Source organism: Elephas maximus, chromosome 8 (assembly GCF_024166365.1).
Source record: "Elephas maximus indicus isolate mEleMax1 chromosome 8, mEleMax1 primary haplotype, whole genome shotgun sequence".
NCBI classification, from domain to species: domain Eukaryota; kingdom Metazoa; phylum Chordata; class Mammalia; order Proboscidea; family Elephantidae; genus Elephas; species Elephas maximus.
In genome coordinates, this window is record NC_064826.1 from 46,554,751 (window position 1) to 46,580,198 (window position 25,448).

Consider the following 25,448-nt stretch of genomic DNA (forward strand, 5'->3'; position numbering starts at 1 on the left):
TCAGCAGGGTATTATTCAGTTTCCAAGTATTTGATTTCTTTTCCCTACTTTTTCTGTTATTGATTTCCACTTTTATTGCCTTGTGGTCTGAGAAGATGCTTTGTGATATTTCGATGTTTTGGATTCTGCAAAGGTTTGTTTTATGACCTAATATGTGGTCTATTCTAGAGAATGTTCCATGTGCGCTAGAAAAAAAAAGTATACTTTGCAGCAGTTGGGTGAAGAGTTCTGCATAAGTCAATGAGGTCAAGTTGGTTGATTGTTGTAATTAGGTCTTCCGTGTCTCTGTTGAGCTTCTTACTGGATGTCCTGTCCTTCTCCGAAAGTGGTGTGTTGAAGTCTCCTACTATAATTGTGGAGGTATCTATCTCACTTTTCAGTTCTGTTAAAATTTGATTTATGTATCTTGGAGCCCTGTCATTGGGTGCATAAATATTTAATATGGTTATATCTTCCTGATCAATTGTCCCTTTTATCATTATATAGTGTCCTTCTTTATCTTTTGTGGTGGATTTAAGTTTAAAGTCTGTTTTGTCAGAAATTAATATTGCTAGTCCTCTTCTTTTTTGCTTATTGTTTGCTTGATATATTTTTTTCCATCCTTTGAGTTTTAGTTTGTTTGTGTCTCTAAGTCTAAGGTGTGTCTCTTGTAGGCAGCATATAGACGGATCGTGTTTCTTTATCCAGTCTGAGACTCTCTGTCTCTGTATTGGTGCGTTTTAGTCCATTTACATTCAGCGTAATTATAGATAAGTATGTGTTTAGTGTTGTCATTTTGATGCCTTTTTATGTGTGTTGTTGAATTTCATTTTTCCACTTACTTTTTTGTGCTGAGATGTTTTTCTTTGTAAATTGTGTGTTCCTCATTTTCATAGTATTTCACTTTGTTTGCTGAGTCGTTAACGTTTTTCTTGGTTTTTATTTTGAGTTATGGAGTTGTTACACCTCTTCGTGGTTACCTTAATATTTACCCCTATTTTTCTAAGTAAAAACCTAACTTGTATTGTCCTATATCGCCTTGTATCCCTCTCCATATGGCAGTTCTATGCCACCTGTATTTAGTCCCTCTTTTTGATTATTGTGATGTTTTACATATTGACTTCAATGATTCCCTGTTTTGAGCTTTTTTTTTTTTAATTAATCTTAATTTGTTTTTGTGATTTCCCTATTTGAGTTGGTATCAGGATGTTCTGTTCTGTGACCTTATGTTGTGGTGGTATCTGATATTATTGGTTTTCTGACCAAACAATTTCCTTTAGTATTTCTTGTAGCTTTGGTTTGGTTTTTGCAAATTCTCTAAGCTTCTGTTTATCTGTAAATATCTTAATTTCACCTTCATATTTCAGGGAGAGTTTTGCTGGATATATGATCCTTGGCTGGCAGTTTTTCTCCTTCAGTGCTCTGTATACATCATCCCATTGCCTTCTTGCCTGCATAGTTTCTGCTTAGTAGTCTGAACTTATTGATTCTCCCTTGAAGGAGACCTTTCTTTTCTCCCTGGCTGCTTTTAAAATTTTCTCTTTATCTTTGGTTTTGGCAAGTTTGATGATAATATGTCTTGGTGTTTTTCTTTTTGGATCAACCTTAAATGGGGTTCGATGAGCATCTTGGATCGATATCCTTTTGTCTTTCATGATGTCAGGGAAGTTTTCTGTTAGCAGATCATCAACTCTTCTCTCTGTGTTTTCTGTCCTCCCTCCCTGTTCTGGGATTCCAATCACACGCAAGTTATCCTTCTTGATAGAGTCCAACATGATTCTTAGGGTTTCTTCATTTTTTTAAATTCTTTTATCTGGTTTTTTTTCAGCTATGTTGGTGTTAATTCCCTGGTCCTCCAGATTTCCCACTCTGCATTCTAATTGCTTGAGTCTGCTCCTCTGACTTCCTATTGCATTGTCTAATTCTGTAATTTTATTGTTAATCTTTTGGATTTCTGAATGCTGTCTCTCTATGGATTCTTGCAACTTCTTAATTTTTCCACTATGTTCTTGAATAATGTTTTTGAGTTCTTCAACTGTTTTATCAGTGTGTTCCTTGGCTTTTTTCTGCAGATTGCCTTATTTCATTTCTGAGGTCATCCCTGATGTCTTGAAGCATTCTGTAAATTAGTTTTTTATATTCTGTATCTGATAATTCCAGGACAGTATCTTCATTTGGGAAAGATTTTGATTCTTTTGTTTGGGGGGTTGTAGAAGTAGCCATGGTCTGCTTCTTTACGTGGTTTTATATCGACTGCTGTCTCCAAGCCATCAGTAAGATATTGTAGTGATTTATTCTATATTTGATCACTGAGTTTTATCTTGTTTTGTTTTCTTTCAGTATACGTGGATGGGCTACTAGATTGTGCTGTCTTGATTGTTGTAGCCCTTGACTTACTTATGACCTATTACCAGCTGTTTTGGGCTGTTACGAGATATATATGCCTGAGTCCATTCACTATTCTTGAGCAGAATCTGATTTTGGGTCATCAAGTGTGTGATGCACTCTGACACCTATCCACCTTGAGAAGTAGTGGTGATAGTTGTGTGCACCAGATTCTAGTAGCAGCTGGGGTTCACACTCCAGGGGAGGCAGGATGCTGACAGGCTTCCCCCAAGTGTCAGTGAGGTAGGTGTGTCTCTATTCCTAAAGCACCTTGGTGGGTGGGCTCTGCAGCTGTACCTTAGGCCCCCAATGCAAGTACCTCTACAGATGGGTAGGTGTCACCCTCCTTAGACCCCTAAGGCAGGAGGCTAGGTGGTCTAGGGGGAGCTTCAGCCCTCAGTTCCCTGTTGTGGGTCAGTGAAGGCTCTGTTGAATAAGCAGGGATATCAGACCTAGGAAACTTGTCTTTCCAGTAAAACCACTAAAGCTAATGCAGTCAGATCCCTATCAGAAATGCCTTTGCATTATAATAGCCACCTTGTTCCCTGTAGGGATGAAAGCCCAAGACTGTGGATCACATATGCTTAGCTAGAGCTGGTTTTCTGTTTTTAGTCCAATTAGGGAAGGATTTTTGGTCCCTGGGTTTTTTGTGGTTGTTTCTCTCAGGCCAGAAGAATGGGTTAGGAAAAGACCAAAAAAAGAAAACAGGAAAAGAAAAACCACAGAGCAGTTCTTCCTCTGGCTCAGAAAATTCCAATGTTAATGAAGCCGCCTGGGAAGGGGAGAGGAGGGTTCAGAAAAACAGTAGAGAGTAGCACCCTGGAATATAGACAAGTTACTTATCTTGCTTGGGATGAATGTTTTATCTGAGATTCCCAAGGGGCGCGTCGCCTGTGTGCGCTGGCTGGGTAGAGATTGCTCCCAAGGGTCAGGCCCGCATCCCGTGCTTGCGCTGTCTCAGAGGCCGCTGTCAGTTCCTCCACTGCCAGTCCAAAGCCCAACGTCAAGGTTCCCCGGCTGGGACGCTGCACTCCCGGCTCCAAAAACAGTCGCTGCCTCCCCTTGACTTCTCCTCCTGCCAGCCTCATGGCCGAGCTGCCCGTGCGGACCGGCTGGGCCCCCCCCAGGTCAGTTCAGGGGGCTGGGGCTGCGCCCGTGTTTGCACCATCACAGGATGTGGTGCTCAGCTTCGCTGCGCCCAATCCAAAGCCCGGCGCCAAGGTTCCCCGCCTGGGACACTGCACTCCCGGCTCCAAAACCAGTCGCTGCCTCCCGGGGACTTCTCCTCCCGCCAGCCATGTCACCGTACCGCTCATGCGGACCAGCTGGGCCCCCTCCCGGGGTCAGTTCCAGGGGGTAGGGCTGCGCCCCGTGTTTGCACCATCACAGATGTCGTGCTCAGCTCCCCTGTGCCCAGTCCAAAGCCCGGCGCCAAGGTTACCTGACTGGGACGCTGGCTCCAGGCTCTGAAAACAGTCGCTGCTTCCCCGTAGTTGTTCGTTCTGGGTCTCTGTCACTCAGGTCAACTCTTTAAATCTGTGTTTGTTGTTCAGGGTTCGTAGATTGTCATGTATGTGATCGATTCACTTGTTTTTCCGAGTCTTTGTTGCAAGAGGGATCCGAGGTAGCGTCTACCTAGTCAGCCATCTTGGCCCCCAGCTCCATTTCATTTTTGATGACTTCCAATTTTCCTCGATTCATACTTTGTACATTTCACATTCTGATAATTAATGGATGTTTTGCAGCTGTTCCTTCTCATTTTGAGTCATGCCACATCAGCAAATGAAGGTCCTGAAAGTTTTACTCCATCCACATCATTAAAATAAACTGTACTTTGAGGAGGCAGCTCTTTCCCAGTTGTATTTTGAGTGACTTCCAATCTGAGAGACTCATCTTCTGGCACTATATCAGCCAGTGTTCTGCTGCTATTCATAAGATTTTCACCGGCCAAATCTTCACAAGTAGACTGCCAAGTTCTTCTTCCTAGTCTATCTTCGTCTGGAAGCTCCACTGAAACCTGTCTACCATGTGTGACCCTGTTGGTATTTGAAATACCAGTGGCAAACCTTCCAGTATCACAGCAACATGCAAGCTCTCACAGTACGACAAAGTGACAGATGTGTGGGTAGTTATGGAAGGGTACACCTTAAATTAACAGCCAAGGAAGACACCTTATTTTCTAAAGTTGCTTCAGCTACCATTGCTATTTACCCAGAATCTTAAAGTTTTAATATATTTAGTATAGTTTTTCAAAGCTCTTTCCTTTTTTCTTATTATTTCAAATACCACTATGATATAGTTGTGCATGATAATATCATTTTTTTATGTATGAAAGCTTGGAATTATATTTAAACTGAAAGGGTTACATTATATCAAAGTCTTCAGCAGATAAATTTCAGTATTTCAGGTAAAATTCGTATCTTCAGATAAAAAGTCCAGCACTTAAACCCCTGCTATTTTTTTTTACCCCAATGTATAGGTATTACATTATTAACACAAAAATGGTAATAGGAAGAGTTACAACAAAGTTCATGTATTTTTCAAAATTCTGTATTTCTTTTCTTTGTGTTTAGATTTTCTTCTACCTCACTATAAGAGATATGTTAGTATGTAGTCAAGTTAGTCGCTCCTGGCTGTTGATGACACAAATGAGCTCATTATGGAATGCTGTAAGTATGTGCTTTTTGAAGCAATTTTCTTATCTTAGTTATTAAAGGAGAATGGGCTGCAATAGAGACAACTGTAGTGGGATTACCTTTTTCCTTGTTCCCCTGTATGTGGCCACCAACTACAGCTGCTTTCTTTGGCCAGGCATAAGCCTGAAGGAAGGGTTTAAAGAGACAATAGTTACCCTAAGAAATACATTACTTGTATTTTCTAATTTAAATGGTAGGAATAAATTTAATGTTATCTTTTGGATTGAAACATAAAACCTCATCATATTGAGTGGTTTGTACCCCATCCTGGGTTCATTATTAAATGTCTTCTTCGTTTTTATGAGCACAGACTATATATTTTGCCCTTGGCTATGAGAAAGACAGTTTAGCATGCATGGTTTGTAATGGCCTTTTCATAGTTCATAATTTGAAAGGGATAGTTCCAGACAAAAGGAAGGACGTGACCTTAGTGTACCTGGGTGATGAGGATGGTGTGCAAAATTGAAGAGCACAGAGATTTTTGTGCACTCTGAGTGACCAGGGCTGGGTCATATATGATAACATTAATACCATTCTTGAGATGGTCTCTAAATTCAGGTGGAGTATGTTCAAGGTCATATTTTAGTTCTCATGGACTTGCTCTGATTTTCTTCAGTTTCAGCTTGAACTTGAATACGAGCAATTGATGGTCTGTTCCACAGTCGGCCCCTGGCCTTGTTCTGACTGATGATATTGAGTTTTTCCATCGTTTCTTTCCCCGGATGTAGTCAATTTGATTCCTGTGTGTTCTATCTGGTGAGGTCCATGTGTATAGTCGGTTGGTGAAAGAAGGTATTTGCAATGAAGAAGTCATTGGTCTACAAAATTCTATCATTCAATCTCCGGCATTGTTTCCATCACCAAGGGCATATTTTCCAACTATCGATCCTTCTTTGTTTCCAGCTTTCACATTGCAATCACCAGTAATTATCAGTGCATCTTATTGCATGTTCGATCAATTTCAGATTGCAGCAGCTGATAAAAAACTTCAATTTCTTCACCTTTGGCCTTAGTGGTTGGTGCATAAATTTGAATAATAGTTGTATTAACTGGTCATCCTTGTAGACATATGGATATTATCCTATCACTGACAGCGTTGACTTCAGGATAGATCTTTAAATGTTCTTTTTGACAATGAATGCAACAACATTCCTCTTCAGGTTGTCATCCCCAGCATAGCTGAAAGAACTGAAGAAAAAATTCAAGCCTCGAGTTGCAATAGTGAAGGATTCTGTGGGGGAAAATATTAAATGATGCAGGAAGCATTAAAAGAAGATGGAAGGAATACACAGAGTCATTATACCGAAAAGAATTAGTCAATGTTCAACCATTTTGAGAGGTAGCATATGATCAGGAACCGATGGTACTAAAGGAAGAGGTCCAAGCTGCTCTGAAGGCATTGGCAAAAAACAAGGCTCCAGGAATTGTTGGAATATCAACTGAGATGTTTCAACAAACAGATGTAGCACTGGAGGTGCTCACTGGTCTATGCCAAGAAATATGGAAGGCAGCTTCCTGGCTGACTGACTGGAAGAGATGCATATTTATGCCTATTCCCAAGAAAGGTGACCCAACTGAATGCAGAAATTATAGAACAATATCACTAATATCACACGCAAGCAAAATTTTGCTGAAGATCATTAAAAGCAGCTGTAGCAGTATATCAACAGGAAACTGCCAGAAATTTAGGCAGGTTTCAGAAGAGGACGTGGAACCAGGGATATCATTGCTGATGTCAGATGGATCCTGGCTGAAAGCAGAGAATACCAGAAGGATGTTTACCTGTGTTTTATTGACTACGCAAAGACATTTGACTGTGTGGCTCCTAACAAATTATGGATAACATTGAGAAGAATGGGAATTCCAGAACACTTAATTGTGCTCATGAGGAACCCTTACATAGATCAAGAGGCAGTTGTTCAGACAGAACAAGGGATTACTGATTGGTTTGAAGTCAGAAAAGGTGTGCGCCAGGGTTGTATTCTTTCACCATACCTATTCAATCTGTATGCTGAGCAAATAATCCAAGAAACTGGACTACATAAAGAAGAATGAGGCATCAGGATTGGAGGAAGACTCATTAACAATCTGCATTATGCAGATGACACAACCTTGCTTGCTAAAAGTGAAAAGGACTTGAAGCACTGATGAAGATCAAAGACCACAGCCTTCAGTATGGATTACACCTCAACATAAAGAAAAATCCTCGTAACTGGACCAGTGAGCAACATCATGATAAACGGAGAAAAGACTGAAGTTGTCAAGGATTTCATTTTACTTGGATCCACAATCATCAGCCATGGAAGCAGCAGTCAAGAAATCAAATGACACATTGCATTGGGTAAATCTGCTGCAAAGGACCTCTTCAAAGTGTTGAAAAGCAAAGATGTCACCTTGAAGACTAAGGTGTGCCTGACCCAAGCCATGGTGTTTTCAATTGCATCATATGCACGTGAAAGCGGGACAAGGAATAAGGAAGACCTAAGAAGAATTGATGCCTTTGAATTGTGGTGTTGGCGAAGAATATTGAATATACCACGGACTGCCAAAAGAACGAACAAATCTCTCTTGGAAGAAGTACAACGAGAATGCTCCTTAGAAGCAAGGATGGTGAGACTGCATTTACATACTTTGGACATGTTGTTGGGAGGGATCAGTCCCTGGAGAAGGACATCGTGCTTGGCAAAGCAGGGTCAGTGGAAAAGAGGAAAATCCTCAACGAGATGGATTGACACAGTGGCTGCAACAATGAGCTTAAGCGTAACGACTGTAAGGATGGCGCAGGACCGGGCAGTGTTTCGTTCTGTTGTGCATAGGGTCGCTATGAGTTGGAAGTGACTCGACAGCACCTGAGAACAACAACATTGATACCATAGTATTGGTGATATTTGCAGCTAAAAGTCTGTTTGTGAACATCCAATTTCTCATTTTCTTCTGAACAAAGCTATTTTTTGATGCTAAAACTGTTCATTTATAATTGTGTCACATTTGAACCTTCACAAATAAAGGCAGAATAATTGAAGGTGAGAGGCAACATAGCATGAACATAAGGAGCCTTTCTATTCTGGCTTTGTTATTCACAGCTGCGTGCTCCTATTTGCTGTCTTTACCCAGTGAAGTTCTGGGCAGAAATGCTGGCTTTTTCTAACTCTGGTGAGGCTTGTGAAGGACCTGTCCCGATGTTAATATTGTACATATTCTTTCTCTTCCAGACCATATGGTTTCATTTTCACCTTCTTTACAGGTTTTTTGAAGGCAAAAGTAACACCTCCAAATATGCCACATAGGTAAGAGATTTATTACTTTAAACCAGTGGTTCTCCAAGTGTGGTCCCAGGACCAGCAATATCAGCGTCACCCAGTAACTTGGAAATGGAAATCCTTAGGGCCAATCTGAGACCTGAGGGATCAGCAATTCTGGGGGTAGCATCCAGCAAGCTGTGTTTTAACAATCCCTCCAGATGATTCGGATGCATGTTAGTTTGAGAACCACTGCCTTAAACTAAAAATGAACTTAAGACAGGAATACCTAATTTGTGAGCTCAGATGGGTGAGCTAAGATGGAAGGCTTGGGTGACTGCCAGCATCTTTTCAAAGCACTTTCTCTTCTTGCCATTAATGCGCAGGGTGAGAGTAGAACAATGCAGCCAAGAATGGGATGGCACTCAGATGGGATGTAAAAATGATGAGTCAGTTATGGAGCTAGAGCCCTGATTTTGTCAACTCTTCTTTGTTTCTTTGTGGATATTTTAGAGTTTCTGATGAAGGGCTCCAGGCCACCTATTCATTGGTCCGTCTAAGTACATGATATCATTAGCTCTCCAATCATTAGCAAGTAAGGATGGGTGGTAAAGTCAGCTATTGACTGGACTTTAGACAACAAGGAAAATGCTGTCATTGCAACATTGATTGATGTCACTTTTATTCAGATTAAAATATCCAAGAAACAGAAAAGCTGGAGGGGGGCAATAGATGCTTGTTTTATGTTGTTGGTTGAGGCCCTTCTCTGATGTCTCTTTGGAATGAGAAACACAGGCACGTTCCAGGTTACAGGAATAGTACACTGGTACTAGGGGAAGAATAATACAGAGATGCCAGGCTAGGAATTAATAATAGGAAATGTGTGTGTGTGTGTGTATGTCTGTGTGCAACCAAATGCAGTAAGATTATCAAACTGGTTTTGTGTACTACCACGTGTTTAGTCCTATTCCATGCCCACTTTGTCTCAACTGGCTTTTATTTCTTCACTCTGTGTTCTATGTTCCTTCATTATATTTTTTGAACTAATACTAGTAGCTAATATTTATTGAGTGCTGTCTGTATTTCTGGCACTGCACTAAGCACTTTACTTGCATTTCTCAATTTATCACTGCAGCAGTGAGTTAGGCACTATTATTTTTCCATTTTATAGATGAAAGAACTAAGGTTTCATTAAGCAATTGCCCAATCTAAGTGGCTGGGGTGGAATTCAAACTTTGACCTTGCTGACTACAAAGTATGTGGTCTTAATTACTAAATATTTCTATATTTAGTATTATACTATATACCAGGTTTGTCATTTGCTTTTCTGACAGCATAGAATATCTGTTTTCAAGGTTTCTTTAAAATAATATAACCTTGAATTCTGAGATCTAACTATTATAAAAAGCTTGGCACTGAGGAATGATTTTCATAAAAGATTTGAGTTCACTAAGTTATCTTGATATTGTGAACTTTGCCCTAGAACTGAATCAGTCAGCTAAAGAGTATTGCACTTGAATCTTATAAATTTAGGTTTCTTTTACTAGTTGTATTTTCTGCCCTGAACTCAGCTTCTGTTTGGTGTTCCATGGTATGGAATTCTCTCAATTTATTTAATCAGTCCCCTACTGAAGGACATTTAGGTTGAATCTAATCTTTTGTATTATAATGCTGTAGAGAATATCTTGTTCTTCAGCTTTCTGTACCCATGTATAATTATTTCTGCAGGATAAATTCCTAGAAGTAGACTTGTTAGATTAAAGGTTAGATTGATTTATAATCACAAAAATGTATGAAGTTATGTTTTTTGCTCCAAACTCTTCCCAGTTCTTTCTAATCAAACTTTTTGATATGTAATATCTCATGGTTACTTTAATTTGTATATCTCAACTCACAGGAGAGGCTGGACATTATCTCATATGTTAATAAGCCATTTTACACTTACTCATTTTTGTCATAACATACTATATTTCTATTAGCCACTCCAATCAGGAATATATGTACATGTATATACATATTCTTTGTTTTACTTATGGAATTTGCATACTGTACTAAACAGAGCACTCTTTAATATTTCAAACTCCTTTCTGTTGGAACTGATGAGATTTTAGTACTCATTACCTTAAAATATTTTTAATTAGTACCTGATCTTTTTTGTTTCTTAATGTTTTTTGTTTATCCTTTCTAGATTGATTTTTCCACAATGAAAAGTATGGCTATTGATAAATATATAATGTCTACTTTACAAAGGTGGCGTCTAAATGTGCTGCGTTTGAATTTTCGTGGTTGCCTTCTCAAACCCAAAACTTTGAAATCTGTCAGTAAGTATATTCCATTACAACTATTTATTTCACTTTCCTGTGCTGTCATTAAACAAATCCAAAGAAAAGTGTAAGTAAAAAGGAGACTTCAGTTACAGTCTTAGGCCTTGTGAATGTCAATTAAAACCATTTAAAGAGCTTATAATATGGTCAGCTCTTACTGATACCTTGGAGTTATTATTACTATTATTATATTTAGAGATATAGGAACCTGTAACAGAAGCTCTGATTCTGTTATGGAACCCATGGGGCAAGGAAGCAGAAAATAGCTGTTGAAATCCTTTGGGTTTGGTCTTGTATATGATTCTGCCAAGGTCCAAACCTACCTTGGAGGTGAAGTTTAGGTGATGCCTGTAACAGCCACTTTTTGTTTTCATGGAAACTGAGAAAAGGGTCATTAAACAGCAATGTGCCTAACAATTTAAAACAGGAAGAATGGGATAGAATTCTGGGGATTAGAAGAGGTAGAGATAAGAAGGAAAATGAGAGGAATCTGGATAAAATACTATTAACCTTCCCTAGATTTTTTTTTTTTTTAACCTGCTTCCACGTGAAATTTAGCCACAGAGCCTGCTGGAAAATTTGGAATGGAGAAGAAATGGGAAAACGAGGCTGTAACTTTTGTAGAGAGTATGAAAACCAAAAACCAAACCCACTGCCATCAAGTCAATTCTGACTCACAGTGACCCTATAGGGCAGGTAGAACTGCCCCATAGGGTTTCCAAGGCTGTAAATCTTTACAGAAGCAGACAGCCAAATCTTTCTCCTGTAGAGCGGCTTGTGAATTCAAACAGCCAATCTTTTGGTTATCAGCCCAGTGCTTAACCACTGCAGCACCAGGGCTCTTGTAAAGAGTATAAAGTCAGATAATGAAAATGCCTAAGTTAAATTCTCTACTATTCGATCGGCAAATTGACTATATGTTCGTTACCTCAGAAAATGATGATATATCTGATATATATCATATATATATGGAGCCCTGGTGGCACAGTGGATAAGACGTTGGCTGCCACCCGAAAGGTTGTCGGCAGCTGAAACCCACCAGCCACTCCTTGGAAATCCTATGGGGCAGTTCTACTCTGCCCTGTAAGGTTGCCGTGAGTCAGAATCGACTTGATGGCAACAGGTTTTTTTTTTTTTTTTTTGGTTTAGTGTATATATATATTATTAGGTAGTTTATATAAAAAAAATTTTTTTTTGTATATGTTTTAGTAGTTTATATGTTTATATTGTTATCTGAGGTTTAAGGTAGCCTAAAAATATTTTCTTGCTTTAAACTTTTTGATGTTTTGTTGTCTATTTAAAAAATATTTCATGTTTATCTGGCAGTGAAATTCTCAGTACAAATCTCTTTATCATGGAAACAATTAGGCATGCAAGCCTGAGTAGACCTTTATTTTTGAAGGAAGTAAGTGTAATGTCTGTGTAATATACTATTTTTAATTTGTCAAAGACTTGTTTAATAAAACTACTTTTTTTTAATGCCAGCAACCTTAGTTGTATCAAAGGTAAAAGCCAACGTCACAGATGTTTTTGGCTTTTCCAGTTTCTCTTCCTGCCAGCTAAGGTCAGTTCATCTATTGGTGTGTCTAGAATCATACACATTTGTGACAAGAAGTTTGGCTGATTGTTAGATTGAAGATAAATATTGGCCGATCTTTTGCGTTGTCTGAAAGGCCACAGCAGTTGTACTTGTGATCTTCGTTGTCTATAAAAACTTTAGAAGAGAATTTAAATGTTATCTTAAAATATTTAGAAGGCAGTTGCGAGCAGGGAAGGGAAATGATTCTTATAATATTGTGATAGCTAAGCGTGCAGAGTATATACGAAAACACTTTACCAAACATTTGGCAAGAGTACACAGGGCGATTTTCAAGGCCAGTAGTTGCATTGTTTGGCCTGAGTAAAACAGACACCCTGGGGACAAGAAGCCCTGCTCAGCCTTTTGCAATTTTTCTCCACCCACTCAATGATTGGCAAGATTAGAAGAAGCTTTGACTTCTGAATACCCCTAGGGTTGTATTGTTATGTTACCATGATTCCGAATACTGAAATTTTTCTGAACAGGATTTATGAAACAGTTTGCCAGTGATTGCAATTTGGTAGGTCACTGCATTCATTTTAACATTACTAGTTATATCAGGAGTAATGTTAGCACGGACTCTGATTTGTTAGTTGCAAATTATACCCACCACCCCCTAATCCACCAACACCCCCACCTCCTGTGGAAAGGAGCCTCCAGGGCCCAGAGAAGGTAGACAAGTAGATTCACTGGAGTGAATTCCTCTCTCATCTCTTAGCCACAGCAGAAGACTGGTTCTGATTTTTCAGAAACAGACACGAATTTATCCAGAGCATAAGCTCCAGAGGAGGGAAGGGTTAGGAGATGAAAAAGCTAAGCTACTCCAGGTTAAATATTTTTCCCAAATAAGCAGGCATTAGGTCAGAGCTGACTCAGGCTTAGGGCTCAGGAGGTCTCATTTTGCAGTAAATCTTGTTTACTTCAGAAAAATCAGAGAATCTTAGGACCAGCAGGAAACTTAAAAATCTTCTCCAAACAAGTGATATTGAACATATATGTTCAAATATATCTCAGAATTGCCATAATACATACTTATTTTTTTTTAATCTCCTCAACTTCATCTACTGAACAGAAAGAAGATCCAAAGGCAAGTTATTGAAGTAACTATCAAGAACTTTGTAGAAGAGAGATTTGCCTAATTGCTTATTCAGTCATTTATCAATTATACTTCCCTGAAAAAATACGAACTCTGATTCACAGAAGGGGCAAAGCTTACGTTTTCAAAGAATATACTTCAATTCTGGCCCTGAGAGATATTAGCAACTCCAACTGACTGAATTTTCAATGGTCTGGATCAATTTTTATTGAATTGTGTTTCAGAACTTTATTTCCAAATAGATCGTTGGAGGTGATACTGAATATAAAAATCAACTAGTAAAATCCCTAACTAACCTCTAAAAAGTAAACCAGATTGTAATATGGCCCTTTCTATGAATAAGATAAAATCTCATGTCTTTCCAGGGCCCTCATGCCCCACTGCATGCTTCTGGTCTCCTGCTGATGTCCCACCGAACTTTCTCTACCATCAAATCTTGGCTTCCCATGTCCTTGATATTCCACTCTAGGAGCTTATGAACAGTAGTAAATGAATTTGTTACATCTCTCCGGTAACACTTCAAACTCAATATCTGCCTGTGAAGCCTCATAGTGAATAATGTGGGGACGGTCATGTTTTTGAGTCATACAGGATGAATACCTCTAAGGCTCCACTGCTGACCCAAAGGAGGGGGCCAAACCACTGGTAAAGTGGACTGAGTGGTTAAACTCTGTTGTTGTTGCCATTGATTCTGACTCATAGCAACCCTCTAAGACAGAGTAGAACTGCCCCATAGGGTTTCCAAGTCTGTAAATCTTTGCAGAAGTAGACTGCCACATCTTCCCTCTCTCAGAGTGGCCAGTAGGTTCAAGCCACTGACCTTTTGGTTAGCAGCCAAGCGCTTAACCACTGCACCACCAGGGCTCCTTGCTGAGTGGTTAGAACCTCACAGTACCAGCCATTTCCTGAACCACTAGCTCTGGCAGTCCTTCCTGTTTTCTTCCCCTTTGTCTCCTGGTTCCCTGTGCAGACTTACGCAGATTTAAATGTCTTAAACCTAAGATTCCTGCCAAATCTCTCATGAGTGTCCCTGGAAAGAAAGGCTTAATCTTCCTGGGACCTGCTTCTCTTTTTGGATCTGGTTCTGGAAGTTCTGATGCCGGGTAGCCATGAGCCAAGGGTAACTTTCAGAACATTCTGCAGCCCTGGATGGCAGAAAAGGCTTAGGCTGACTCGAAACCTGGCCCTGCCACCTGTCACCACCTAGCAACTATGGCTTTGTCCAAGCTATCTAAACACTAAGCTTTGGCTTCTTCATCTTTAAAAGGCAGATAACATCCCCTACCTCAGAGAGATCTCGTAAAAATTAGAAATAAAATATTTGTGGTGTACCATCTTCTATGCTTAGGGAATTTATGCAAGTATCAAATAAGGGCAGTTGCTAAGCATTGTAGGAGTACCTTGATATGAGAAGTAAAAACGTATCCAACTCACTGTGAAAAGAAAAGGAAAAAATGGTATCTCCTGGGAATAGATATATCTTTTTACTTTGTCTCTCTATAGAGAGTATAATTGACTATTTAAATGCAAACTGGTGGGGGTCAATAATTTAAGGTCTCCAAATATATCCTTTTTTTCTTGATGATCTGTTTCTCCAGGTGAGAGAATTTAACCTGCAAACGCAAATTATGGGATTCTCTTGGGTGCCGTCCACTCCCTCAGTTAGTTGCCTCTGATATTGCTTCCTGTTTGTTTCTGCTTCATCCCAAATCCTGACCCTGAATCCTAACTTCACCCTTTATTTTATGCTCCTTGACATATTAAGCTTATCAGGGAGACTCAGGCCCTTCTCCCACTGAGAGGTGGCTTCCGAGTGCGAGCCTTGCTCAAAACATAATGCTGTTTCCACGTCACTGGCATTGATACTTCTTTAGGGCTTCTTACTGACACCATCTACAACTGCTTCTCAGAGTCCCATCTTCTGACCGGGCACCAGTATAATTCTCATATTCTTCACTTGTTGCTTGAGACAAATTCTTTTTCAGGTCTAGCTGACAGTATTTTGCAAGGATCAGCTAAAAGTGGTTGAGAATTTTGGGGATCTCATTTTGGGATGCACAGGAAGCCGAAATGGAAATAGATTCAATACATACATTGACTTACTGGAAAAATAAAGGGGGAGGATAACATTTCATTATGACTAAGTGTTTTTATCTTCATTTTGATCATCTTTAGGTATGTACAAACAGCCATCCAAAGGCATGTAAAAATGAACCAATTTTTTTTATTATTATTATTTTCAAAACGCAGTAAAAACATTTATACAGGACATTATGAAATACTAATGTCATCATTAGGACCCAACTCCTGCAGGTAACCAGTGTGTCACCGGAGGCTGCTCCACAAGCAGACAGGCAAGCAGGATGAGACTATTCCCTTGATTACTATAATCGTCACAATAATAATAATTCAAGAAACCCTCCTTTAGCTGGATGACCTTGCATAAATAGGCAACACAGTCATCAAAATGTAAACAAGATTTTCTGACACTAGCATAGCAAATACAAAACTAGTTAAAACTATAACAATTTTTGAAGTCATCCCACAATAGTGATTCTTACACTTTGTTTCTTTGCTGTGTGATCCGTATGTATTTTTTCCCACTCGTCGTCTTCGGTATCCTGGTCAAATGTTTCAGGGTATGCTGGTAACTTGTCTTTGGGGCATTCTTCATAGTAACTCCGAACATATTTTCCCACAAACCAGCCTTTGTATTCTTCAGGCATTTTGCACTCCAGGCCGTTATAGTGGACGTTGTAATGGTGCTTTAACCAGTAGTAGAGGTAGTGGATGTTGTAGTCACATCTCCAGGGGTTATCTCTGAGCCACAAGAGTTTCAAAAAATACAAGTCTTCTAATACTCCGTAATCAAAGTTTTGCAAACTGTTGTTTGATAAGTCTAACTCTTCTAAATGTGTGAGCCCTGAAAAAGCAGCTATAAACAGAAAATATTTATTAAACCAATGAGTAAGTAAAATGCAACCATATGGTGTATATACGCTTAAATGCAAAACTCTGAAATATATTTCTACTCAAACAAAGCTTTTCCCTTCATTAGATTGACTAGAATTCAGTTATTCTATTTGAAAAATCAGTTTTAAGTTAGCTTTTTTAAAAAATGTATTTTGGGTTCATCTGCATTTTTTATACTCACTGGAAGAATGCTGCAAGAATTAGGAAAATATTTCAGATATAAGACATAAGTGCATAAGAAAAGTGAAAAATGTGTCTGGTGAAGATTTGACAGCTCCCTGGGATATTAGTAAACTCTGAAAGTGCCTAGAAAACAGCATTTCTCATTTTGGGGGTAGGGTCGGAGATTATATTCCCATAGAGTCTGAAAACAATTATACCAATGTTTTGAAAATACCTGGACATGTTTCAACAAGCTGTGGTATCTATCAACTTTGAAACCATATGTATTTAATTCTGCTAAAGGGTGGATGATTAAAACAAATATTCACACACATAAAACAAAACAAAAAGCCCCTTCTCCTCCAAGAGCAGAGAAATCTAAGCTTAGATTATCCCCATTACAATTGATGTGGACCAACCAGACACTCCAGAATTTATGGGTCAATCCTCATTTCAAATATTTGGTTTCTATTTCAAACAATTTTCTCATTACTATTTAAAAATACTCTGGTTAGAGCATACAGTGCCCTTATGTTGAGTTTGGAAAATGTGTTCTCATATGAATACCATTAACAATTCTCTTATAATTTTTTCTTGGATAAAACTGATAATTCTCACTAAAAACAGTATTTGAAGTTTTTTTTGGTGCAAAACAATGGCTTGAGAGCTGGGGGGTAGTGACAAAAGGCCAGCCCTCGTGGTGATAGTTCTGAATATGTTACTTTTTTTTCTATTTGCTAAAACTCTCTTAGTCAATGATCTCACAAACTTTAGTTAAAACAAGTCAGCCCTTCAAACTGGAAGCATGTGTAAACATTCCTGAATTTTATTTTGAACGTGTCATAGTTGTTACTTAAACCGTATGTATTCTAGCATTTGGGAAAGCTAGCTTTCATCTGGTGTCATCTTTCCCTTTCTGCAATAATGCCTGGCATGTTACTTGATTGTTATCCGTGCCTTTTAAAGACTAGCAATCTCATTGCATTCGTATAACTACCAACATAAATTGTTAAAGCAAGCCTACTTTGGCAGTGTTTCATCTCAAAGGCCCTGAAAGGTAGAAGGTCTTTTATTTTAAAACTCCTTTAGGTCGTTTTACCTTATGTAAGTGCTGAGATGTTTTTTGCTCCAGAAGACGGCACCGAGCAAATTGCTTGGCATTTGGTAGGCGCTCAGTGCATATTTGCTGATGCTATAAAATACTTTCCTGGGACAGAACTGGAGCCCTAGTGGTGCAGTGGCTAAGCGCTCAGCTGTGAACCGGAAGTGGGCAATTCGAACTCACCAGCTGCTACTCAGAAGAAAGATGTGACAGTTTGCTTCCGTAAAAATTACAGCCTTGGAAACCTCATGGGGCAGTTCTACTCTGCCCTATACAGTCGCTATTAATCAGAATCAACACGACAGCCATGGGCAACAGGTTTTAGGACTGAACTGAACAAAGATTTAAAAAAAGTACTGCTGCTGAAAACAGGAGGAGCCCTGGTGGTACAGTGGTTAAGTGCTCAGCTGTTAACCGAAAGGTCGGCAGCTCAAACCCACCGGCTGCTTTGTGGTAGAAAGATGTGGCAGTCTGCTTCTGTAAAGATTTACAACCTTGGAAACCTTGTGGGGCAGTTCTGTCCTACAGGGTCACTATGAGTTGGAATGGATGAGCTGATAACAGAGAACACATTGGGTGTCAGCAAGAAAAACATAATTGGTACCAGATTAAAACATCTTCAGAAGATCCCAAGGGTAGAAAATCATGGAGGAATCTTAGCAACTATGGAAAATCCATAGCCGATGATGGAAAACATCACCAAAAAAAACCCCAAAAATGTAAACCCAGTGCCGTCAAGTCAATCCCGACTCATAGAGAAGTAATCGAATCCATTTTACTCTATTATTTAATCTCTCTGCATTGTCTTCTCTCATTTTTCTATAGTTTTCTTTATGTACTATAGTTCTATTATAATGAAAACACTGTTGCACTACTATTCACTACTGTAATAAATTCATTTTAACTTTGGCCATATGATAACTAGTATGTTAGTCTCTTTTAGAGGTAGCCATAAAACCTGTTTGTACTAATACTTTGAGAGTAAACTACAGTTTTGGAATACAGTGTCTGGGACCTGAGGCATAGCATAGATTTCCTGCAGTTCTTTGGGTCTGGGGGAACAGAAAGGGTCTCCCTCTCTACCTCCACATTCTTCATCCTGACCCGGATTTGCGGAGGTTGTCTACCAGTGGTGGACCTGCATACTAATATGATTGTCATTTCATTTGGGAGAAGAGTGTCTCTGTAGTATAGTCTTTTTTACTGTGAAGGAAACATTGCTTCTGACTTCACAATTGAAAGATACCCCCAAGTTTACACTATCTGTCCAGGCTAACGTATACGTGTATCATATTGTCCCCTGGGAAAATTTGTAAAATCATGATTTCCTAATATTTTAAAAAGATGTTATTAATACTAAAATATACCTTTGTTGCTCCAGAACTTTCATTCTCAATTTTCACTTCTATAATGTTAGAATCCTAATGTTATATTTAACCAAACCCACTGCCCTTGAGTGGATTCCTACTCATAGCAACCCCATAGGGTTTCCAAGGCTGAAAATCTCTACAGAAGACAGCCACATCTTTCTCCTACAGAGCCGCTAGCGGTTTCGAACATCTGACATTTTGGTTAGCAGCCAGTCGCTTTAACTGCTGCACCACCAGAGCGCCTAATGTTATATTAATGGTTATTAAATTGCCAATAAGAAAATCAGAAGAAACGAGTTATTTAAAACATTTATGACATTAACATGGAATTATTAATAGTATTAATAATCATTTTTATAGACTGGATTTCTCAAATTGAAATAGCATTGGAAAAACACAAATGCTGTATATACTAAAAAATCAGATCAATATTACAGTAATTCTCAGTGCTTTCCAAATCTAGTGTTTTTACTTAATTTACCAAGCTCGTCTCTGCCAGGGGCTCAGATTGGCAAATGGAGAAGGGACTTGGAAGATGGAAAAGAGGCTTGATCTTGAGCTGGGATTAAGTAAGACATGACTGGTTCTGCTTTGAGCACTTTTTGTCATAATTTATGAGCTTGTTAAATTGTACCAAGCTTATTTTAAGCAAATTGGGGCCTGGTGAATGATGAAGAAAATGATGAATCTGAATTTGTCTCTAAAAATTACTAAATTCTTAGAGTATTACTGACCACTAGTCACATATCTTTATTCTCTTCGTCTATTCTAAAAAACACTTTAACTATTTGGGCCAATTGTAATATATGGGGTTATATACTTTATAAAACAACATCCTGGCAAATATTTCTCTGAGAGACAAAAAGGTTCTAATTTAGATTCCATTTGTTGTTGTTGTTAGGTGCTGTCAAGTCAGTTCTGACTTGTAGCAACCCTGTGTACAACAGAAGGAAACACTGCCCGGTCCTATGTCATCCTCACAATCGTTGCTATGTTGGAGTCCATTGTTGCAGCCACTGTGTCAATCCATCTTATTGAGGGTCTTCCTCTTTTTCGTCCACCCTTCACTTTACTAAGCATAATGTCCTTCTCCAGGAACTGATCCTTCCTAATAACATATGCAAAGTACTTGAGACAAAGTCTAGCCATCCTTGGTTCTAAGGAGCACTCTGGCTGTACTTCTTTGAAGACAGGCTTATTCCTTCATCTGGAAGTCCATGGTATATTCAATATTCTTTGCCAACACTATAATTCAAAGGCATCAATTCTTCTTTGGTCTTCCTTATTCATAGTCCAGCTTTCACATGCATGAATTGATGGAAAATATCATGGTTTGGGTCAGACATGAGGATTAAGGTTAATTCTTAAAGTAACATCTTTGCTTTTCAACACTTAAAAGAAGACTTTTGCAGCAGACTTGCCCAATGCAATACATTCTTTGATTTTTTGACTACTGCTTCCATGAGCATTGATTTTGGATCCAAGTAAAATTAAACCCTTGACAACTTCAATATTTTCTCTGTTTATCATAATGTTGCTTACTGGTCCAGTTGTGAAGATTTTTTTTTTATAAAAAAAGAAAAAAAATTTTTTTTTTTTTTTAGGTTGAGCTGTAATCCGTACTCAAGGCTGTGGTCTTTGATCTTCATTAGTACATGCTCCAAGTCCTCTTCCCATTCAAAAAGTAAGGTTGTGTCATTTGCATATCGTAGGTTGTTAATGAGTCTTCCTCCAATCCTGATACCCCATTCTTCTTCATATAGGCCAGTTTCTCGGATTGTTTGCTCAGCATACAGATTGAATAAGAATGGTGAAAGGATACAACCCCGAAGCACACCTTTCCTGACTTTAAACCACTCAGTATCCACTTGTTCTGTTTGAACAACTGCCTCTTGGTCTATGTACAGGTTCCACATGAACAGAATTAAGTGTTCTGGAATTCCCATTCTTCACAATGTTATCCATAATTTGCTGTGATCCACACAGTCGAATGCCTTTGCATAGTCAGTAAAATATAGGTAAACATCTTTCTGGTATTCTGCTCTCAGCCAAGATCTATCTGACATCAGCAATGATAGCCCTTGTTCCATGTCCTCTTCTGAATCAGGCTTGAATTTCTGGCAGCTCCATGTTGATGTACTGCAGCAACCTTTTTTGAAATATCTTCAGCAAAATTTTACTTGAGTGTGATATTAATGATATTGTTTGATAATTTCTTCATTCTTTTGGATTGCCTTTCTTTGGAATGGGTACAAATATGAATGTCTTCCAGTCAATTGGTCAGGAAACGGTTTCCCAAATTTTTTGGCATAGACAAGTGAGCACCTCCAGTGCTGCATCCATTTGTTGAAATGTCTCAATTGGTATTCCGTCATATCCTGGAGCCATGTTTTTTACCAATACCTTCAGTGCAGCTTGGACTTCTTCTTTCATACCATCAGTTCTTGATCATATGTTACCTCCTGAAATGGTTGAACATTGACCGATACTTCTTGGTACAGTGACTCTGTGTATTCCTTCTATATTCTTTTGATGCTTCTTGCATTGTTCAATATTTTGCCCATAAACCCACAGAATCCTTCAAAATTGCAAGTCAAGGCTTGAATTTTTTCTTCAATTCTTTCAGCTTGAGAAACACCAAGCCTGTTCTTCCCTTTTGGTTTTCTAACTCTAGGTCTTTGCACTTTTCATTATAATACTTTATCTTCTTGAGCCACCCTCTGAAATCTTCTGTTCAGCTCTTTTACTTCATCATTTCTTCCATTCACTTTAGCAAATCTACATCCAAGAGCAACTTTCAGAGTCTCTTCTGACATCCATTCTGGCCTTTCCTTTCTTTCCTATCTTTTCAATGACCTCTTGCTTTCTACATGTATGATGTCCTTGATGTCACCCCACAACTGGTCTGCAGTCATTAGTGTTCATTGAGTCAAATCTATTCTTGAGATGGTGTCCAAATTTAGGTGGAATATACTCAAGGCGGTATTTTGCCTGTCATGGACTTGTTTTAATTTTCTTCAACTTCAACTTGCTTATGAGCGATTGCTGGTCTGTTCCACAGCCTGCTCCTGGCCTTGTTCTGACTGATGATATAGAGCTTTTCCATTGTCTCTTTCCACAGATGTAGTTGATTTGATTCCTGTGTTTTCCATCTGGTGAGGTTCACGTGTATAGTTGCCATTTATGCTGATGAAAAGTATTTGCAATGAATAAGTCATTAGTCTTACAAAATTCTATCATGCGATCTCTGGCATTGTTTCTATCACCAAGGCCATAGTCTTCAACTACTGATCTTTCTTCTTTGTTTCCAACTTTTGCATTCCAATTACCAGTAATTTATCAATGCATCTTGATTGCATGTTTGATCAATTTCAGACTGCAAAAGTTTGTAAAAATCTTCAATGTCCTCATTTTGGCATTAATGGTGGGTAAATTTGAGTACTAGTGTATTAACTGGTCTTTCTTGTAGGAGTATGAATATTATCGTATCACTTACAGCACTGTACTTCAGGATAGATCTTGAAAGTACTTTTTGACAATGAATTTGATACCATTTCTCTTCAATTTGTCATTCCTGACATAGTAGACCATATGATTATCTGATTCAGAATGGCCAATAACAATCCATTTCAGCTCACTAATGCCTAGGATGTTGATCTTTATGTACTCCATTTCATTTTTGATTACTTCCTATTTTCCTAAGTTCATACTTTGTACATTCCACTTTCTGATTATTGCTGGATGTTTGCAGCTGTTTCTTCTCATTTTAGTTGTGCCACATCAACAAATGAAGGTCATGAAAGCTCTACTGCATCCATGTCATTAAGGTCAACTCCACTTTGAGAAGGCAGTTCTTCCCCAGTCATATTTTGAGTGCCTTCCAACCTGAGGGCCTCATCTTCCAGCACTGTATCAGACAATGTTCTGCTGCTATTCATAAGGTTTTCATTGGCCAGTTTTTTCAGAAGTAGACCACCAGATCCTTCTTCCTAAGTCTATCTTAGTCTAGAAGCTCTGCTGAAACCTGTCCACCATGAGTGACCCTGCTGGTATTTGAAATACTGGTGGCATAGCTTCCAGAATCAGATCAACACACAATCCACCACAGTACAACAAACTGACAGTCCTGTGGGGTAAAACTTCATGTTTAATTTAAATACATGCTTTTTTATTATTTACTTTGTTTTTTATTTAAAAAACTAAGTTGTATTTATTGTATTTGGTGCCATAAGTAAAATCAGAGAATACCTGTCATCAGTAAGGGCCTATTCAGTGGAACTTACCAGGATCTATGAACTCAATGCCATTGCTGCTGAGATTTAATTTCTTTAGCTCATGAACATCTTCAAACTCCTTGGGTCGAAGTTGGTGGATTTTATTGTATGATAAGTCAAGTTTAACAATATCTGGTGGGATGTTTTTTGGAACTTTCTTCAATTCTGGAAAAAATAATAACATCTAGGTTATCATGCTATCCCCTCATCATTTTCTCCACACTGTTGTAGCCATGTGGTTGAAGAGTCAGCTCTTAAAGATAAAGGGGAAAGGGATACTAAAGCCAAATAACACATTTAGCATGAGTAAGGTTGTTATTCTTAGCTATTGTTAAGTTAATCCCCAACTCATGGTAACCCCATGCACAAGGGAACTAAATGCTGTGCAGTCCTGCACCATCCCCATTATTGGTTGCAGATTGGTCCATTGCGACTGCAGTATTTTCATTGGCTGATTTTTGGATTCGCTAATTCCATCAGAGCCCAGTGAACTAAGTGTGTCAGCCCTACAAAAAAAACCAAACCCATTACCAGTAAGTCAATTCTGACTCATAGTGACCCTATAGGACGGAGCAGAACTGCCCTATATAGGGTTTCTAAAGCTGTAATCTTTATGGAAGCGTACTGCCACATCTTTCTCCTATGGAGTGGCTGGCGGATTTGACCTTTCATTTAGCAGCTGAGTGCTTAACCACCACTCCATCAGAGCTCCTTGTGTCAGGCTTAGAGGAGGGGATATCACCCTTTTCTGAGCTGATCAGAAACTTCACAGAGATAGCAGCAAACGGTCAAGGGAAGGACTGGTAGTAGTGCAGCTTCTTTGACTCTGAGTCATCAGGCAAGGAGGTGGGCTCAATCCTGGCTACCCATTAGAATCACCTGGAAAGCTTTTTTTTTTTTTTGTAAAGCCAAAACAAAACAAATAAATCCAGCTGCTGTATATGTGCCCCCTTCCATTCCCTTACCAGTCCTAAAGGAGTTTTGTCTGTCAATTATTGCCTCTTTGTTGCATCTAAAAGAGCCCCTGGTGATGAAGGGGTTAAGCGCTCAGCTGCTAACCAAAAGGTTGGTGGTTGGAACCCACCAGCTGCTCCTCGGGAGAAAGATGTGGCAATCTGCTTCTGTAAAGATTATAGCCTTGGAAACCCTACGGGGCTGTTCTGTTCTATCCTTATAACGTTGGTATGAGTCAGAATCAACTCTGTGCGAACAGATTTTGTTGCATCTTCATTTCATCCCTCTCCTTAGACTCCTTTTATCAGCCCACAATTAAGCTCAGTTACCTGGTGGTGCAAAAGGTTAAGTGCTCAGCTGCTAACTGAAAGGTTGGCGGTTCAAATCCACTCAGCTCTGCAGGAGAAAGACCTGGCTATCTGCTTCCATAAAGACTACAGCCTAGGATATTTCTGGGGTAGTTCTACTCTGTCACGTGGGGTTGCTGAGTCGAAATCAACTTGACAGCAGCTAATGACAATAAATCTCCACTCTAAAAACAAAAGTTCTTGACCCTGATGACCCCTATGTGATTATCATATTTCTCTTTTCCCCGGGTGCTAAAGTCAAAGAAAGAGTAGTCCTCACTTGCTGCCCCTCTTTCCACGTCACCCAGTTACGCTCTGAATCCTTGTGATTTAGTTTATACTCCATCACACCCTGACTCTTCCTGGGTGCAGACTCCTGAGTAGCAATAACAATAGTAGTACGACTACTACTACTAATATAGGAAACACCCCTGAAAGAGGAGTCCACGTTATTTTACACAGGTTAATGGGAAATCAAGGTTCACCCACTCAATGGTAGCTAACAACAACAAATCTTTTACTGTTGTGCTTCTTTAAATCATGCTTTTAGATAATGTGAAGTGTGTTTATATTTTAGTATAATATATCCCTTTCTCACAATCATTAGCAAAATGTTCTGAAGATATTTTATTCAGTTTTAAGTAGAGCAAGTAAAGCCCATGAAGAGAAGTAAATCTGTCCCTAAGAAGGAAAACCATAAATAACAATAAAATGCCCAGATTAACTGATACTGAGAAATAGCATGACTCAAAGGCTTTCTGAAGAACTAGAAGCTCTTTAAACTGGCTACAATAAAATAAATTTATGAAAGGTAGTGTCCATTTATCCATAATGTCCCTTTAGTACAGAATAATTTAAGTTCTAATAATTTATTCTAAATATTAAAATTCTGATATTTATGATTAAGAAATCAATATTTATGATTTCTTAATCCATAGTATATTTATAATCATAAAGACTAGGCTTAT

General features: G+C 38.8%; 2 protein-coding genes across 6 annotated transcripts in view; one reads left to right on the forward strand and one right to left on the reverse strand.

Moving 5' to 3' along the window:
- FBXL13 (F-box and leucine rich repeat protein 13) overlaps window positions 1–25,448 on the forward strand; it is a 358,734-nt gene that overhangs the window by 126,177 nt on the left and 207,109 nt on the right. For all 4 annotated transcript variants that reach the window (XM_049893085.1, XM_049893086.1, XM_049893083.1 and 1 more), the window contains exons 8-9: window positions 4,938–5,033; window positions 10,488–10,620. In XM_049893085.1, the coding sequence (XP_049749042.1) occupies window positions 4,938–5,033; window positions 10,488–10,620 (229 nt within the window). The remainder of the gene's footprint in view (window positions 1–4,937; window positions 5,034–10,487; window positions 10,621–25,448) is intronic.
- LRRC17 (leucine rich repeat containing 17) overlaps window positions 15,520–25,448 on the reverse strand; it is a 56,747-nt gene continuing 46,818 nt past the window's right edge. For both annotated transcript variants that reach the window (XM_049893103.1, XM_049893104.1), the window contains exons 3-4: window positions 23,189–23,344; window positions 15,520–16,233 (exon numbers count right to left, since the gene is read on the reverse strand). In XM_049893103.1, coding sequence (XP_049749060.1) covers window positions 15,836–16,233; window positions 23,189–23,344 — 554 coding nt within the window. In that variant the 3' untranslated portion in view covers window positions 15,520–15,835. The remainder of the gene's footprint in view (window positions 16,234–23,188; window positions 23,345–25,448) is intronic.